The 18,270-nt window shown below is 43.3% G+C and overlaps 1 protein-coding gene across 1 annotated transcript; it reads right to left on the reverse strand.

The window, feature by feature from the left end:
• Positions 1–766: 766 nt before the first annotated feature.
• Positions 767–16,756, reverse strand: LOC119656983. The gene is made up of 9 exons (XM_038063718.1): positions 16,651–16,756; positions 11,224–11,727; positions 10,748–11,165; positions 10,278–10,522; positions 9,838–10,215; positions 2,117–2,620; positions 1,641–2,058; positions 1,248–1,492; positions 767–1,185 (listed from the first exon to the last, which is right to left on the reverse strand). Exons 1-9 carry the CDS (start codon positions 16,697–16,699, stop codon positions 767–769), a joined length of 3,180 nt encoding a protein of 1,059 aa, XP_037919646.1. The 5' UTR covers positions 16,700–16,756.
• Between the last annotated feature and the right edge of the window lie 1,514 nt (positions 16,757–18,270).

Genomic DNA, 18,270 nt, shown 5'->3' on the forward strand with positions numbered 1-18,270 from the left:
AGAAGAGTCCTCAGGGGTAACTCACCATTATTGGGCGGCTACGAAGCAGCGGTGGATCCCGGCCACCCTCGATTATTCAGCATATCCTTCGACAGATGCCACACAAAGAAGCTCTTCGAATACAGCAACTCATGCTAGAAGACCGTACGATGCGACGATGGAGTTCCCGTCGGTGTCATATCTGGGAGCGGATCTAGCGAGCGGGATTCCTTTGCGGATTTTTTCGGGATATCACACGTCTGGTGCCAGGACGCTGTGGCAGTTGCTAAACTGCCCAAGGAGTTTGCATTGGTTGAGACCCTGAAACGGAGTTTGCGGCTCGAAATCAGGTGGGCAATCTTCTACGTGGATGGGTCAAGAAGTTTCAGAATCAGCAGGATCGTTTAGCTGTACATAAGTTGATAAGATCTCAGGGTTCAAGCGTCATCTGTCGAAAGTGGTCGTGACAGAGACTTCCTGTGAAATGACCAACTAAAATCTCTTTGGTACTCAAGAACCGGAGGTTGAGGCCGTACAGACTTGTGGTTGCTGGAATTGCTGTGGGTTAGAACACCAGAGGTAAGATTGAATGGGGGAATTAAGTCGTCTTTATTACAGCTATGCGCTTCCAAATAACTGGAAGAATTGATACCCTGGAGAAGGGGGTCGTAGGATCCACTGGCCAAAAGCGAACTTTTCAAATGCCCAATTCTTGGTACTTTTTTGACAGAGATATTAGACCTGTTTCCGTTTTCCAGTTATTTTATTATTTTTAAGCTAGTACTCCTTAAACTTTTACAGTATTGACTGGATTTATATCACTATTACTTCCACTAGTGCTACTTTTAGGTATTGAGTGATCTACAGATCCGTTTCTTTCACTTTGATCGCTGGGCAATAGAAGGGAAAGTAATGCAAAACAGCATAGAACAGTTCCTGATCCATAAAATATAAGTTCGCAATTTCTGGGGAGGATGAAGCCAATTACGTTTACTCCAACAACTTGACCTATTCGGCCAGACATCATTGTAAGACACACGGTCGTTGCACTGATACTCGTTGGAAAGTAACTTACTGCAATCGCTACTATAAGTCCCACATTCACTGCTATCATATTAACATTCAGGAATAGAAAGTTTGTCAGGTAGAAATGACGGCACCATGTAATCAGGACCGTGCTTAGTCCACTGAACAGAAGCCAGAATGCTAGAAAGAGGAATTGGGTGAATGCTTTTTCAATGAATTGTATTGAATGTCCTTGAACTTACCTATTAGATGCTTCTTTCGAAACAGCTTGACCACATACCCGGAGATCATATAGACCACTGCGTTCACCAGCCCTATTACAATCACAACGTGGTAGATGGTGTTGTCAATTTTCGTTGCACATCCAAGATCACCATGTGGGGGGCCAGTCATATTGGGTGTGGTTTTTAGCTCGTTTTGAACTATCTCGCATACGGTCATACCAGTTTCTCTGAGTTTTGACGTTAAAGTAAGTATCTCCGGATACCTAATTGGAAAAATATAAATCACAGAATGTATAAAGGCTTATTGAGAGCTAAACGTTGTATATGTCCAGGGAATCCGAAGTTTTTGGCGGTCCTGGTCCATTCGGCTTATGCTTCATTCTGCTTTGTCAGTAACGTAGATGTACTTACCACGCGTGTAAACCATTCCAAACTGCGTAGCTAACAAATATATTCGTCAAAAGGTTCAGCGAAACCCAGACACGAGATTTTAAAAACATTTGGATTGTTTGATTCCAAAGAAGTAAAAATGGGTTACGAGGTTCATCAGATTCCTTTAAATTGGCACTATCTTCATATAATTTTTCCACAGGATATTCATCTTTTGATTTTCCAGTGTTTATGTAATAAATATACCGCAGAACTTTTAAAGAACCTTCATTGTCACCTTTGGATAATAAAAATTTTGGACTTTCTGGCATAAATGGAAGAACTACCAGAACACATATTCCAGGAAGCGCGCAAGTCATTTCAACCAGTCTCCATGATGAGAAAGGATGTCCGTAAATCGTCCAGTCGAACTTGAAAGGAAGGAAGGTGATGGATAAGACTGAAATAGGAAAGTGTGGTTTCTAGTTAACCTTTCCGGAAAAATAAGTGAAGCTCACCTGGTGCCAATAATGACCCGAGTGCAAAAAACATTGATGTTCGTGCCACGCTTCGGGGTCTAATCTCGGAATTAAAAAATTCTCCAAAGTAACTGAAAACTGATGCCTGACATCCACCAATTAAGACACCCACTAAAAATCTGCAGGTAATTAACATGGGGGTAGTTGATGCCAGTGCAGATAATATGATGAATATAACAGTCCCTGGTATAGAGATCCGGATAACTTTTATTCGTCCCCACTTGTCTGATATGAAACCCCAAGCATGCGAACTCGCGATTATTCCCATTAATGTTGCAGATGTAACAATTCCTTCTTCATGCATGGTTATTTGGAGGTCGCACTTCGTGAACATGATGTAAAGTTGTGTTGAATAGATTGCTAACACTATTTCCATAAGGCAGAGTCCACAGACCACAAACGTGAAGTAGTGAAATTTTCCAACACCACATTCAGTAACAGCTTCGTCGAAGGTGTGGACTGACTTTGTCGAGACATGACTTTCTGAAAGTATTGTAATTTTTGTTTTTTAAAAAAAAGGATATGAAGGGCCTGGAGGTTTAATATGTGTGCCTGCCATGTAGGCACGGTTCCATGGTCTTCCCCGGAAACGAATTGGTTTTGAGACCACAATCAGGGCCCCGCCGTGACTGGCACAACAGTATAGGTTTATATTGATTCAGTGTTCCGCATGCATATAGAGGGATGCGAGATCGACCTAACACGTCTGCCGCAACTAAGGGTTGTGAAACTCCCACAATGGGGCTAACCCCAAATAATCGGGCCGAGAGAACATTCTCTAGAAATTCTCCTGGAGCATATGCTCTCAAAGACCGTCTCATGGTAGTAGATAACGTTCGGTGAGGGTTTGTGGCAAGAGGCGCTTCAGATGAGTCTCATGGCAGACTCGGGTCTGACCACCTTCCTCAGGTATCTAGGACTGACACCACTCAACGGCACCACACTCAATTGAGAACGACTTTGAAAATGAAGAGCTTTTTTCATTCTTTAGTTTTATCACTATTTCTATTCACTTTATCTTAATTCACAGAACTATATCCCCCAAAAATAATCATCTTACCTTTGCGAGTGCGGGAGCTGTCTTCTGGGATGGGAAGAGGACTCTTCATGGTTGATTCGACTTAGGTAGTTCCATTGCCTTTTGAAAACAGATAGATTTGACAAACATCTCGTTATTAACATTTATCTTTTATTACATTTGCACGTCATCTATTGTGTGATGTGTATATTGCAGTCGTTGAGAACATTTGCTTCTCTAGTTAGAAACATGTAAAGTGTCAATTTTAGGGATATTTAGTTTTATGTAAGTAATTCAATTTGAAATGAGAATTTCCTTACATTACGTTGTCTCATATAAGTGATATAATAAGTGATAAGAAAGGGAGAAATAACCTTAGCCCAAGGTATTTTTTTTCCAATCTTTTTGCTAATTATATAGATACACAGGATAATCGGTAGAAAAATATCAAAACTGAAGAAAAACCGTGACGGCGGACAGAATTAATTTCGAAGAATTGGCAAAAAAAGCTTTTAGGAAAAGAGCCAGCGTTTGCTTCTTCAGTTTGTTGTGGTTTATCATTCCGACTAATAGATGCTCTGAGGTGAACTCTGTCGGTCGAATTAAAACTAAGTGGCTGTGGTGAACCGGGAAAGGTTGTGCTAACTTTAACTTGCTGATCATGGTGCAATAGGCGAATGATCCAAGCCCTAACTAGGGCGATTAGATCTGAGTCTGCGTGTCTCAACAGAGGTTATCTGGTACCACGGGAACCGGGACAGCTTTCTGCATATGTCTCTGGAGAATTCCTATGGGTTGGTCCCCTAATAGAAGTTTCATGAAGGTTACTCTCAAGCGTGCATTTGCGCTTACAACACGGGTGCGGTACTCCTTAGTTCGGTAGAGGTTTGGGTAAGTTTTACATCCACCAGTATGGGTCCTGAGCCACCTGTATGAATGCACAGCCGGTATATACTAGTACCGTTATTGCTTGTCATAACGAGGCTCTGATTGTGGTAAAAAAATCAATCTGCGAGTAAGAAAACCGTGGGTTTAACTTGAAACTATAAGTACCTACCTTAAACCACCAGGACCTAGCCCGAACAACAACTCCTAGGTCTTCATGATCTTTTCACATTCTGTCTCTAATGGAAACTACAAGTGAAGGTTCCGTTCTTCCCATATGGTTGAATCCTAGACCAGAGAGCGAAGTAGGGAGCTTTAAAGGGCCGTGGATTTAACCAGATCGCCACACTATAATTCGGAGAAGATATACTTTTAGTTCTCTTGATGCTTGTACATATCAGGAAATGAGATATCACGGAAAATTCAACATTATTATGAAAATATACTCTCATAATTAGTGACTCCGAAAATATATCTGCTAATGAAGTCTGGACAAGAGCACAAGAGCACCATTGGCGGTACTCGATAATGTGCTTCGGCTACCTCCAGGATTTCTCGACAAATCTATACTTCTGTTCATCGGCGCTATGTAGTTCTAAAACGACTCACTTAGTGCGAAAACTAGTTTTGCTGGAAAGCAAATGAGAAATCTGTTTTGTGCCGTTACCGATTTTTAACCAACATACCTACAAGAATCTCACCATTGTGCCGCTAAAGTTGTTCATCTGAAATTATAGATTCAGAGTACGCCGGTGCCTCAACCTACTTTGCAGAAGTTTCGAACATTCTTCCAGAACATATATGTGGAGGTTTCGTCACACTTTTCACAGAATCTACAGACAGTGTTCATCCCAGATGATAATTTAGCATTCCCAATGTAATCCGAAGGCTCTTCTTGGCGAGGTTGGATAATCTTTCGAGCGCTTAGGTTTGTATCCTCCCATGAGTACCCTGGTCTGTTCCATTTCTGGTAAGTTGTGCTTATTCATTGGTTCAATTCTTTTTTCTTGGAACAATGAGCAGGGCGCCTGCTTCCTCTGCTGCAAGGGATTGGTTATTCTACCAGATAATCAGTTCCTGGTTTAAGCCGTATGTCACTGCCAGGCTTTCCCTGTCATGTTTTCCTGGGTATCAGTCATTCAGGATGCTGCCTAAAACAATATCAATCTTCTTTCGCCTTGCCAATACTTCCGAATATTCTGAAGATCGTCATCCTTGCCTGCATCTGTATGCGTAGGTGGGGAGAAGTTAATCCTTGAATGACGTCCAGGGATTCCTGTGTAACTACTTCACTGTTGTGCTGAGTTCAGTTCTGTTAGCCCAGATTAGAGCTTCAGAGGTAAACATTGGTCTTATTATTGCAGTGTATGTACACTGTGGCATTTTCGGGGTGCATCCCGATTTTTCCCCTGCTGTGGATCGGCAAGTTATCAGCTTTGTGGATTTCTGACATATGTTTTCAACATGTGGCTTCTAGATCTAGTGTGATTCACACATATTTGACCTCTGTTACTCGTTTCACCTCCATGCCATGTAATCTGTTGGCGCTCAGGTGACCAAGTTTGTGCTTTCTAGTGAATGGCACTATAATGCCTTGGCTGGATTTATGCGTCCAGTTTGGATTCTGTCACATAGGGTGTCCTCACATTTCTTTCTATAGATTAAAACTGCATTCCAGTGTTTTTTAGCACTCTTAGCAGTTCGTCAACTACCGTACTCCACATTTAATAACCCACCCCGTGGAGTAGTGTTTGTGACAATTGAATTTATATCTATGGGTACTTCTATTTGTCAACTCTAATATTCTGTCAATCTAGAAGGCCAAGGAGTTTCCCACTTCCTTGCGAATCAAGGCTTCTCATATCCTTGCGTGCGATGTGCTATCGAACGCACCTTCGATGTCCAAAAACGCGCGCAGTGCTATTTCTCTTGTTTCTTTGGCATCCCATCCTATATTCGTCAACTGATACAGGTCCTATCTGGCACTATAAACGATGTGTTGACATCGATGTACCCTGTCCTCCTCATTCTCGGTAAATGTCACATCTTCCCTCTTCAGACAAACAGAAGATATTGTCTTGTCTTAGCTTTTATAGCTTAGACGCATCTATGGTTTATTCCATCCTATCACAGAAGCTTCCCTGATCGTGTTGCTATATGCCGTCAATGCGCATACGTATTTCTATCAGTCCCCAGTTCGTTTCGCCTAGTTGAACAGTTTCCCGACCGCATTTCTGATTCTTGATAGGTTCTTATTCTACCAGGGTTCAGCTCTTGACTATCGTGACTTGACTGCTTTAGCCAGACGCCTGGTCTCATACGCATCGATAACGACTCTATTGAGGTCTTCCTACAGCTTTATTTCGCTTGTGGTGACTCCGCCCACCTGTAGATGAGCCATGTTGCGGCTCAGGTGTTATTATTATTATACTCTAATATTATTCTATCTACTTCCGAGTTGCCCTCAATGTCGAATCTGATTATTCTCTGAACCGACTTAGAAGGATTATCCGAAACTTCCTAATTCTTGACCAAAACGCTCGTCAGAGTGTTGCCTAGGGAGTGTCTAGTATCTCTTCCCTGATGCTGGTCATAAATGTTAGGAAGTCCTCGACGTTATGTATTGTTGTTAAGGATGAATTCAACAAAGTATTCTTTGTACCGTTGTAAGGATAGCTGAGTGGTTAGAGCGCAAGGCTGTCGTACGGAAGGTCGCGGTTCAAATCTCGCTGGTGGCAATGGGATTTGTATCGTGATTTGACGTCGAACACCAGTCGACTCAGCTGTGAATGAGTACCTGAGTCAAATCAGGGTAATAAACTCGGTCGAGTGCAATGCTGAATGAAGTGCTCTAACACACTTCAAGGCCCTGATCCAACATGGATTGTTGCGCCAACGATTATTATTATTATTCTTTGTACCACTTCAATTGGTGTCACTATTCGTACTTCTCCAGATGGTGGGTGATGGCCTCGCAAAACCGCAGTCTAACGACTAATTCTGGTGGGAGTATGTGTTATCTCCTGATGCCACGACTGTCTTTCGAGTTCTTCCTCTGGCTTCCAGTGAGGCTTGCACAGCCGCGAGGTTTTCAATCAGAAGCTCAGAAAGACATATTTCCTTTGATAATGATGCAAGCTCTTGGTTTTTTACAAGAGGAATCCAAAATTACTTGTATGATTTCTTCTTGCAAACCACGAATCTGCTCACGGTACACATAGGGTTTTTGAGCTGGCAATGTTCCGCACGCTCTTCGGCTCCTACGGTATTGAGGGTCCACAGAATGCTCGCTTTCTTGAATTTTCCAACGATATAACGACATTCGGGTATAAGCGAAATAAGATAATGGGACTCTGGAAAGTACTCTTCTCACTCATGTGACAATGTGCTACTCTGGAAAGCCAAGCAGTATCAGACGCGAATCTGGGATCGAATTGTTTCTGACGGCTATCGCAAGGCGTACTCTCTTGATTTGGGAGCCTTGCAAGGTTGCAGAGCTTCCACCCACCCAAGTTCAACATCGATCACTTGTATGATCCAGTTGTCGCTCGACCTGAGCAGAGCAATCTTGCTAATCGAACGGCAGATACACTGAGTAATCCGCCTAAGAATATTGATGAGCATTGGGCCGCTATTAAAAATGCTTTTTTCTCGTGTGTTGTGCAGGTTGTCGGCCACGTCCCGAAGGGGCGTCATAAAATTTGGTTGACTGCGGAATCATGGAAGTGGATCGGTGAACGAAAGGGATTGGTCAACTAAAAAAGATCGAAGGAACCAAGCACTTCGGATGACTTCAACATCATTGTTCCAGTCAAACAGGCTCAATTAATTAATCACTCGCCTGCTTGAAATTGTCATGCCCCCTAAGAACTTTTCCTATCCAGGTTAGGGTCCAAAACATCGACTAACGACGTTTTGCAGTATGTGGGACATTAGCTTAGATGTTTACTTTCTGCATGTGCTTGTACGAAATTGACTAACGACAACAATTCCGGCCGGATTATAGCCCCATTCTCAAAGATTTCAACTATCAGGACCGCCCGTAAATTTCCGAAAGCATTGCCGCCAGATCGAATTTAATTCCGTTTTGGCTGTATTGCTAAAATGTTGAGGTCAGGGAATGAGATAAATATCGTATCGTAGGAGTTACTTCACTATCCTAAATTCTACCTAATGTTGTAAGGTCCGGCGACAAACCAACCAATAAAACGAATTTAATTTCGTCCAAAAAAATGATCGCGTGAAATAAAAAGCTAAGGCGTTCACCTCAGTAGCCTCGGAGTGGATATCGCTTCTGAGTCGGCCAAAAGCTTAAGAAGAAGGGGAAGTGGAAGGCCACCGGAACTGAGCGGCGAGGTTTACGATTATCCGCTGTAGATCAGTGTTGAGGTCAGGCGGTCGGAGATGATCATCGAGCATCTCCTGGATGACAAATGCGGCCACACGGGATTCATCCCTTGATTCCTCTCAGGTGGTTTGTGTGTTCCACGTTATAGCTTTAGAAGATCATTTTCCCAGGGCTTATTCGGTGCGTGCGACACCTGGGAGACTCTCACCGGTCACTCGTGTCTGGCTATCGACGATCTGCATGGATAAGATCAAGCCCTTCCAATGGGGGTTGCTTTGGGCTTTGGGTTTGGTGGAAGACCGTACGATGTGACGTCGGAGTCGTCATTTGTGCCATACCTAAAGGCTAGGCTGATGTGGAGGCTGAGCTTACTCATCAAAGAGGTTCTAGATGAGGTAGAGCCATCATTCACTCTAAAAACCCAACGATGACTTCTGTGTTGCTGTAGTCGCCGTTGCCTCCCTTGATACTCCCAACCAGTTTGCCACCTCGTTCGTGGGGCGATGTCCCCTGATTACATACCTTAAGCTCCTGTGGTTTAAGGTATGATGGTTCAGAGGGATCATTGTCTATAGATAAATCGCTATTTAGGGTCAAATTCCTGACTCATTCGTTAACTACAAGGGAGCTAATCTTTATTGCTAGAGTACACGTATGTACTTTTTACAGGGAAAGCATCAGACTGGTATTGTGAGTACCGGCAAACTAAACCGGAAGCTCGATGGCCGGACCTGCGGGGCGCTCTCCAAGATCAACTTCGGGATCTCCTGCTAGGATATTCATCTTTTGATGTTGATCTCTGGGAGCGGATCCGTAGTTAGACCCAGAACGAGCAGGAGTCCTTTGCGCATTTTTACGTCAGACGTCTGGTATCAAGATTCCAGCAACTGCTGAATTGGTTGAGACCTTGTAACGAAGTTTGCGGCCCGAAATCATATGAGCAATCTTCCCCAGTCACGTCGCTACTATTCGTGAGCTACATGGATGGGTCGAGAACTTTGAGAATGAGCATGACGGCTTAGCCGTACGTAAGAGGGTAAGACTTCAGCGTCCAAAGCGTCACTTGTAATAGCGGCAGAGATTTCCTGCGAAATAGCCAACCAAGAGTTCTTTGGTATTCGTTAAGCGGAGGTCGAAGCAGTACAGCCCGTTGCTGGAATTGCAGTGGGTTACAACGCCAATGGCAAGATTCTATGGAGGAGTAGCGTGGTTTTTGCTTCGGCTATAGAGCTGCTAACATCATGAAGCTACAGCGCACCTGCTGTGTGCTTTCAAAAAATTGGAAGACACGATCCCTTGAGGAAGCGGCCAGAGAAGCCGCAGCCCAAAAGCGGACTTTTCAAATATTCAATTCTCGATTCTTTGGAGAGATATTATTCCAATTTCCTTTTTTTAGTTATTATTATCTGTAAAGTTTTAAATCATTAACTGGATTTATATCACTATTACTTCCACTAGTACTATTTTTAGGTATTGAGTGGTCTATAGATCCGTTTCTTTCACTTTGATCGCTAGGCAACAGAAAGGAAAGCAACGCTAAACAGCATAAAAAAGTTCCTGAACCATAAAATATGAATTCGCAATTTCTGGGAAGGAAGAAGCCAATTATGTTCACTCCAACAACTTGGCCTAGGCTGCCAAACATCATTATAAGACACACGGCCGTTGCACTGATACTCGTTGGATAGAAACTTACTGCTATCGCTATGACTAGCCCTGCATTCACTGCTATCATATTAACATTCAGGAATAGGAAGTTTGTCAGGTAGAAATTACGGCACCAGGTAATCAGGACCGTGCTTAGTCCACTGAACAGGAGCCAGAATGCTAGAAAGAAGAATTGGGTGAACGCTTCTTCAACGGATTCTATTGAGTGTCCTTGAACTTACCTATTAGATGCTTCTTTCGAAACAGCTTGACCACATACCCGGAGATCATATAGACCACTGCGTTCACCAGCCCTATTACAATCACAACGTGGTAGATGGTGTTGTCAATTTCCGTTGCACATCCAAGATGACTATGTGAGGGGCCAGTCATATTGGGTGTCGTTTTTAGCTCGTTTTGAATTATCTCGCATACGGTCATACCAGTTTCTCTGAGTTTTGACGTTAAAGTAAGTATCTCCGGATACCTTAATTGGAAAGATATAAATCATTGAATATATGAAGGCTTGTCAAGAACTAAGTGTTGGATTTGTCCAGGATACTTTGGAACTGTTGGGTTGCATTATTTTGTCAAACCCTACTTTTTTGACGGTCGTGGTCCTTTCGGCCTATGCTTCACTCTGTTCAATAAAGACTTTCAGGACAGCGATGGGGAAAAGTTATAGTTTTGTCACTACCTGAGATGTACTTACCATGCGTGTAAACCATTCCAAACTGCGTAACTGAAGAAAAAATTCGACAAAAGATTTAGTGAAACCCAGAGACGAGATTTTAAAAACATTTGGATTGTTTGATTCCAAAGAAGTGAAAGTGGATTGCTGGGTACATCGGATTCCTTCAAATTGTCGTCATCTTCATATAACTTTTCAACGGGATATTCCTCTCTTGATTTTCCAGTGTTTATGAAATAAATGTACCGTAGGACCTTTAGAGAACCTTCATTGTCACCTTTGGATAATAAAAATTTTGGACTTTCTGGCATATATGGAAGAACTACCAGAACACATATCCCGGGAAGGGCGCAAGTCATTTCAACTAGTCTCCATGATGAAAAAGGATATCCGTAAATCGTCCAGTCGAACTTGAAAGGAAGGAAGGTGATGGCTAAGACTGAAACAGGAAAGTGTGGTTTCTAGTTAATCTTTCCGGAAAAAAAAGTGAAGCTCACCTGGTGCCAACAATGACCCGAATGCAAAAAACATTGATGTACGTGCCACGCTTCGAGGTCTAACCTCGGAATTAAAAAATTCTCCAAAGTAACTGAAAACTGATGCCTGACATCCACCAATTAAAACACCCACTAAAAATCTGCAGGTAATTAACATGGGGGTAGTTGATGCCAGTGCAGATAATATGATAAATATAACAGTTCCTGGTATAGAGATTCGGATAACTTTTATTCGTCCCCACTTGTCTGATATGAAACCCCAAGCATGCGAACTCGCGATTATTCCCATTAATGTTGCAGATGTAACAATTCCTTCTTCATGTATGGTTATCTGGAGGTCGCACTTCGTGAACATGATGTAAAGTTGTGTTGAATAGATTGCTAACACTATTTCCACAAAGCAGAATCCGCAGGCAACGAACGTGAAGTAGTGAAATTTTCCAACACCACATTCAGTAACAGCTTCGTCGAAGGTGTGGACTGATTTTGTCGGGACATTATTTTCTGAAAGTATTATTATTAATTGTTATAAGTTTAGATTGAGAGAAGATGAGAAAAAAGTACAGATGTAATAGTTCCAGCCTTTCTAGGACTTAACTGCTTCATTTTTTAGGGCACAACTTTGAGCCCGTAATCCTCTATGTTTGACCCAATATCAGAAACAAGATCATTCTCGAAAAGTATACGACCATATTCGGCGAAAAAAAAAATTGACACCCCTCTTTTGCATGTATAGAGATCCCCCTCAAACTCAACACAAAATGTAGACGGATTCACAGACCACACCTTCTCACCAAATTTCATGACAATCGGTTCAGCCATTTTTGAATAAATCGAGTATGACAGACAAATAGACATCGAATCAAGTTTAATAAGGTTTTGTTTTATACAACGATAGCTTCCCTGAAGGCTATGATCTGGAATACTTTCGGGGATCAATCCCGAAGGCAACTGCCAGTCTACCGTTGCCGCAAACTCTTCAGTAGAGCACTGCCACACCAGGCACCGCAGCCACACCAGGCCCAAGTTAAGTAGCAACCGTTGAAGATGGGCAACCCGCCTGTCGTGTCTACTAAACCAACACAGCGGAAAACAACGACATGCAAGCAGCAACAGGCACATCGGAGAAAGCAGGTAAGTGCCAAAATTCCCACAGTTTTGGTCGTAGCAGTGGAAAATTTCAGATAGACCAAAACCATGATTTCCAACTCGGGCACAAGGACTTCCTGATTTAAAAATCAGGGAGCTCCAACCGTCGGATTCTCCTTAAAAACATAGAGAACTACTTCGCAAGGACCTTCTTGTGAAGAACTAGGCGAAGTTCTTCACTTATACGCTCTCATAAGAGAAATGAATCTCGCTAATAATTTGCGACCTTGACCACACTTACTCTGCACAGGAGATCGTTGAGGACCTCAAGGCCCAAGGCATCTCCGGCGTGCTGCCCATTAAGTCCTTCGCCACAACGAAGGCAAAGTAAGAGGGCTGTAGAGTGAGCCTTTGGATTATCACATTTGACACTTCTTTCTTCTTTCTACTCTGAGCGGATCGTGCAAAAACTGTTGCTTGGTGAGTGCTCCAAGACATTAGACGAAAGTACCAGATGCCACTTTGCCACCAACTACCGCAAGTACCCTAATTTTGTCCAAGTTATGCTGAGGAGGAACGTTCAAAAGCAGGCCTCTCCACCTTGGACCAACCCTACCCAACCTTCAGTCGACCATCCGTATCCTTTGCCAATGCACTTCGTAGAGGCGACCCAACTATCATACATCAGCTCCTTCAACATTGCCCAATTAAAACATCCTGAATCTCCGTCAGTTCGCGGAGCAATCTGGGCAATTTATGTTGATGACGTCCAATCCAAACATAAACTCTTTAGTCGGGCTCGTAGATACGGGTTCGAATTCTTCCTCGATGAACACAACTCGCAAATAGTGCTCCTGTGTGAAACCAAGTTCAACTATCGCCATAAAGCCCCCGAACCGAACATTATCAAAACGAAACGCCAACATTCCTCGCCGGAGGCACCGCAATTCTAGTCGCCGACAAATTCTCCACTACACGTCTTTCGTCCCCTCTAACGTCCTTAAATCCATCCAGATGACCATCGTCTTAATCGAACTTATGCCGGCTACGTGTACATTGTTTCCTTTTATTGTCCCAAAAAATCCGTTAATCCGAATAAACTCTCCACCATCAGTTCCTTCTTCTGGAAAATCATTGTCCCAAATTTTAGGAGGCGACTTAAAAGCCAGATATACCTCTTGGTTTGACTCCTATTACAACAACAATGGTGGCCACGTACATTGCTGGCTGATAATAAGTCTTGCTGCTCGACATATTTCCCATTTTAGCCCGGCACTTTCTACATACAACGTGTGGAACTGCCACTCCCACCTTAACCACATCCTGATTAGCTGCAACATCGACATAAATCCAAACACTTCCTTATTCTTAGAAACCGTCCTTTGCATCAGCGACCACGATGTTATCATTCTCGAAATACAATTGCCAGACCCAGCCATCCGCCCACCACCCCTTATAGCGCCTGACTACAGAAAAACCAATTGGCGGCTCATTAACCAATTCCTTAGATCCCGATTCTCCCAAATTCAAATTCCTTGAAGCCACCGCGTATCGAGTGAGACCATTGACAGCACAGCAGGCGATGTGTGGCTTTTCAGGGGCCAAGCCTCTCGTCTACAAAGACGAGGTGACCTTACTATTAACAAAACGTTACGGATCTGGACTGGGAAGTCACCTCCCTCAATCCCGGGGTGTCATGCGAACCGTGCCTATTGGATAGTTTGCAGTCGGGGGTAACTGACTATATTTGAACCGGGCCTCACAGATATCTGCTCACCTTAGTGAGTAAGTTAGACCTTGCCGTGCTACGGGGGCCGATGGCATCGCGGACCTCCTAACCCCCATACTCGTGATAATCAAATGAGTATCCGTATTAAAATAAAAAAAAAAACAGCCAATAAAGCGGGACCCTGTACCGCAAACAAACTGGTTAGCCACTCGGAGGCACATCTTCGAAATACTGAGAGCCAGGTGATTAGACCCAAGAATGGAGAAGTTAGGATATCAAGCAGTGGATTCAAGGTCAACATTGGTATTCTGCGAGGACAACAACCATCAAACATCACTGCTCAAAAAGCTGGGACTAGCAAAAGCACGTCTGAGATAAAGATATCAGACGTCAGGAAGGAGACAGGTCCCAGTGGCGCAGATGCTAAATGGTACCTGCGCTATTTGAAGGAAAGCCTGAAAACCAGAAGACGTCCTTAAAAATATTCAGAATAGACCTTTATCGGAGCCGAGAAAGCGGGAAGCAGCATAGATTAGCCCGTATGAAGGGAATGCTTCTAAAAAATTCAAACCTGAACCCAAAAGGGGAGAAAATCTGGGCAGGTCAGGGGTGAAGGCACGACTCAGGAAGTCCGCCATTAGCTATGCTAGTGCGGTCAAGGGCATTCGACTGACTATATTGCCAAAAATATTTCCCGAGCAAATATTCACTCGTGAGGAGCAGGAAAGCATCGAAGACCTTGTCGTTAGGCAGATGTGCAAGGGATGGACTGCGAAACTTATGTTCACCGGGATACGCTTTCAACCAGGTCATATACTGGTGAACTGCGCGACGGAAGACGTCTCCTACAACTGTCACTGGCTTAGTTGAAAATCCGAAGCATGGTAGAAAGCTCTACTATGACAATGGACCCAGACAATACATTGTCTTCGTGGGTGTTTAACAGGGTTCTTTGCTGGGACCACTATTCTGGAACATTATATATAATGATGTCCTTAACATTCCAGTTAGCGGGGCCAAAATAGTGAGTTACGCCGATGTCGTATTCGTGCTTGTTGCTATAAAACATCTCATGGATGTGGAATTGCATTTATCGGAAACAATCACTGCTATAAAGAAGTGGCTGAAAGATGGAGGTCTTGCAGAAGCTGAAACAGGCGCGGTTATCATGAAGCGGGGTAAGGAAACCACTGTTCTTATCAGAATGGGGAAGCATATTATCCACTCAAATCAGCGATTAAATTCCTTGGAGTGATGATAGATGCTAGGTTAAATTTAAGGTAGTATTTACCGTATGTATGCACCAAGGTGTTATCATGGCGTTGGCATGGTGATGCCAAATCTAGAGGATCTACGGTGCACTCGTAAGTTGCTTATAGCTAGAGTCATGAGCTCTACACTGCTCTGCGCGGCGCTAGTTTGGGCAACTGCATTGCATACGACATGCTCAAAAGTGAGCGCGATTTATAGAAAGACTGTCTTAAGAGTGTGCTGTGTTTCTAGAATCATTTGAGACCTTACGTGGTAGCTTGAATGATGCCAAACGACATCTTAGCCGACAACATGACGGGCATCTATGAAGGACCTGATTCTTCCTCTAATCGCTGAAAGGGAGGAATCGTTAGGCAATAGGTCGAGAAGGGGCAATGGACCTACAGATTGATTTCCAGCAAAGGTGCGAACTCAGAGAACACATGGTGAGATAAACAATGATCTCACGCTGTTTCACACGGAACATGGCAGATACCGAAAATACATGTATAGGTTTAAACTGGACAGTTCATTTAGCTGTCCCAGCTGCGATGGTATTCCGGAGGACCCGGATCAAGTCTTCTTCTATTGTGCTAGATTCTTTAAGGAAAGGAGTCTTCAGGAGACATTTGCACTCAGTGCAGGTTGAGAGAGGTAGAGGAGGCGAGCAAGGGGCGTTTGCTAACGCAATCGATGGGCGCGACACTTGTGGCAGTTTCTTTTTAAGACTTGAAAAAGGTATCCGAAGTGGGGGGAGGAGAGAGTTGATGGTTCATGCAAACTTTTCAACACGTAAGGGACGCAAGGGGAATTGGAACACTGCGAGAGCTACAATGCTGTTCTTTGAACACGTCAAAGCACCTAGTGTGGATGCCATGTATTCAGCGATGCTGAAGGAGGGTATTGGGCACTTAGAGCAACTTCTAAGAAATATTTTTCTAGCATGTCTTGCTCTGGGCTACGTGCCTGCCTGTTGGTAGAAGGTCAAGGTAGTCTTCATATTCAACTCATAAGCTGGTCATGGGTGTCCATCCTGTATTGAAGAAGTGGAGTCCAGGCAAAAATTCGAGAGGTGAACCATTAAAATTGTAATTGAGGTCTGAAGTGATTTTTAAAAGTGCAGTTAAATATAAGCTCAAGTCGGATACTTTTATCCAGGAATGTTATCTTTTCAGCTACATCAACAAATATGGCCGAACTAAGATCGCTTCGTTACAAATAAATTCCACAAGGGAATTGCCGCGGTAAGTTACGAGTCACAACTGGAGGGTTTTTTTTCTATTATTCATTCACATTTCACTATTTATATTCTCTTTATCTAAACTCACAGCACTATATCTTCCGTAAATAATTCTTACCTTTATGCGGGCGGGAACTGTCTTCCAGGATGAAAATAGGACTCTTCATGATTGACTGAACTTAGGTAGTTCCATTAGCTTTTGGAAACAGATAGGTTTGACAAACATCTCGTTATTTACGTTATCTTTTATTACATTTGCACGTCATCCATCGTGTGATGCGTATATTGCAGTCATTGAGAACATTTGCTTCTCTAGTTAAAACATATAAAGCGTCTATTTTTAGTGATATTTAGTTTTATGTAAGTAATTCGGTTTTAAATGAGAATTTCTCTGTATTACGTCGTTTCATATAAACGATAAAACAAGTGATAACGAAGGGAGAATAACCTTAATAGCGTGGATAATTTTCTCCAATCTTTTTGCTAATGATGTAGATACACAGGATAATGTGTGGAAAAATATCAAAACTGAAAAAAAACTTGAGGTTTGAGTAGTACTGAGTAGCTGACAGCGCTTATTTTGAAAAACTGGAGAAAGATACTTTTTTTGCTGTGGTTTCTCAGTCCGACCAATAGGTGCTCTAGGGTAACGAGGAGGAGGCCGGGATAGCAATCCTGTTGGCCGAATCAAAACCAAGTAGTCGAAGGGGATGTAGTATGTCAACTATTAATAAAAATATTGCCACGTTGTCACGTGCGTTCTAAAAGAACTGTTGTGTCCCTTTACTACTATGTCGTTGAAGCCCATAATTAATAAGAGCTTTATTATGTTCCTTACTTTCAAATGTTCCAACAGACCATGTATGATTTTGCCACTTTTCTGGCAGAATCTGCAGACAGTGTGCGTAAATATCCTCAGCTTACCCAGATGATAATTTAGCCTGCAGTGGCTAGTGAGTATTCGTTCTGTGATTCGGAAGTTCACCTTGCCGAGGTTTAAACAATCGTTTGAGCGCCTGGGTTCGTATCGCCTAATGAACACCATGGGCTCTTCCATTCCTGGTAAGTTCGCTCAGTACCATATCCTCAGCCGTTCCTTTTAATTTTTCAGCGTAATAACCATGAACCCATTTGCGATTTCGCAGAATTCCTCTGGGCCGTGTAGAGGCGTCCCGGCTTCTTTCTTGGTTTTATTACTTTTCACCCCAACGGGGTCTGGAGCCCCTTATTGGGCGAACCGGACGTGTTCAGTCTGTTAGGGTATTTCCAGACCAGCTTGAGATTCACCTGGTAGGACTTAAGTGCCTTAATAGCCGCTTGGCTCTAGGCAAAGGACCTACGCTAGATGGCAATTCAATTCTCCATGTTTCCACTGGACCCATTTCTTAATACATGGGATCAGTGCATGGGGGCAACGGCCGATGCCATCTCCGGTACAGCTCCTTCTTAGTGGTTCTTCGGAAGCCCATAGTCACTTCGGCCGGATTCATCCTCCTTCTCTGGTAAAGACAGTGTACGTCAGTCGCTAGAAAATCTAAGAGAATCATCCCCGCTATGACACACACTACCTCACCTGATACCATCCTATATGCACTGCACACCCTCAGCGTGATTGCCCGGTATACCAAACTTGCTCTTCCCTAGTTCACTGTGTTATCCACTGCGCACGCCCAGACAGGAGCCGCATATAGTAGAATGGGTTTCCGATAAGTAGCCGTCGACTAGATTTTGGTCCTCC

This window comes from Hermetia illucens, chromosome 5 (assembly GCF_905115235.1).
Source record: "Hermetia illucens chromosome 5, iHerIll2.2.curated.20191125, whole genome shotgun sequence".
Lineage (NCBI taxonomy): Eukaryota > Metazoa > Arthropoda > Insecta > Diptera > Stratiomyidae > Hermetia > Hermetia illucens.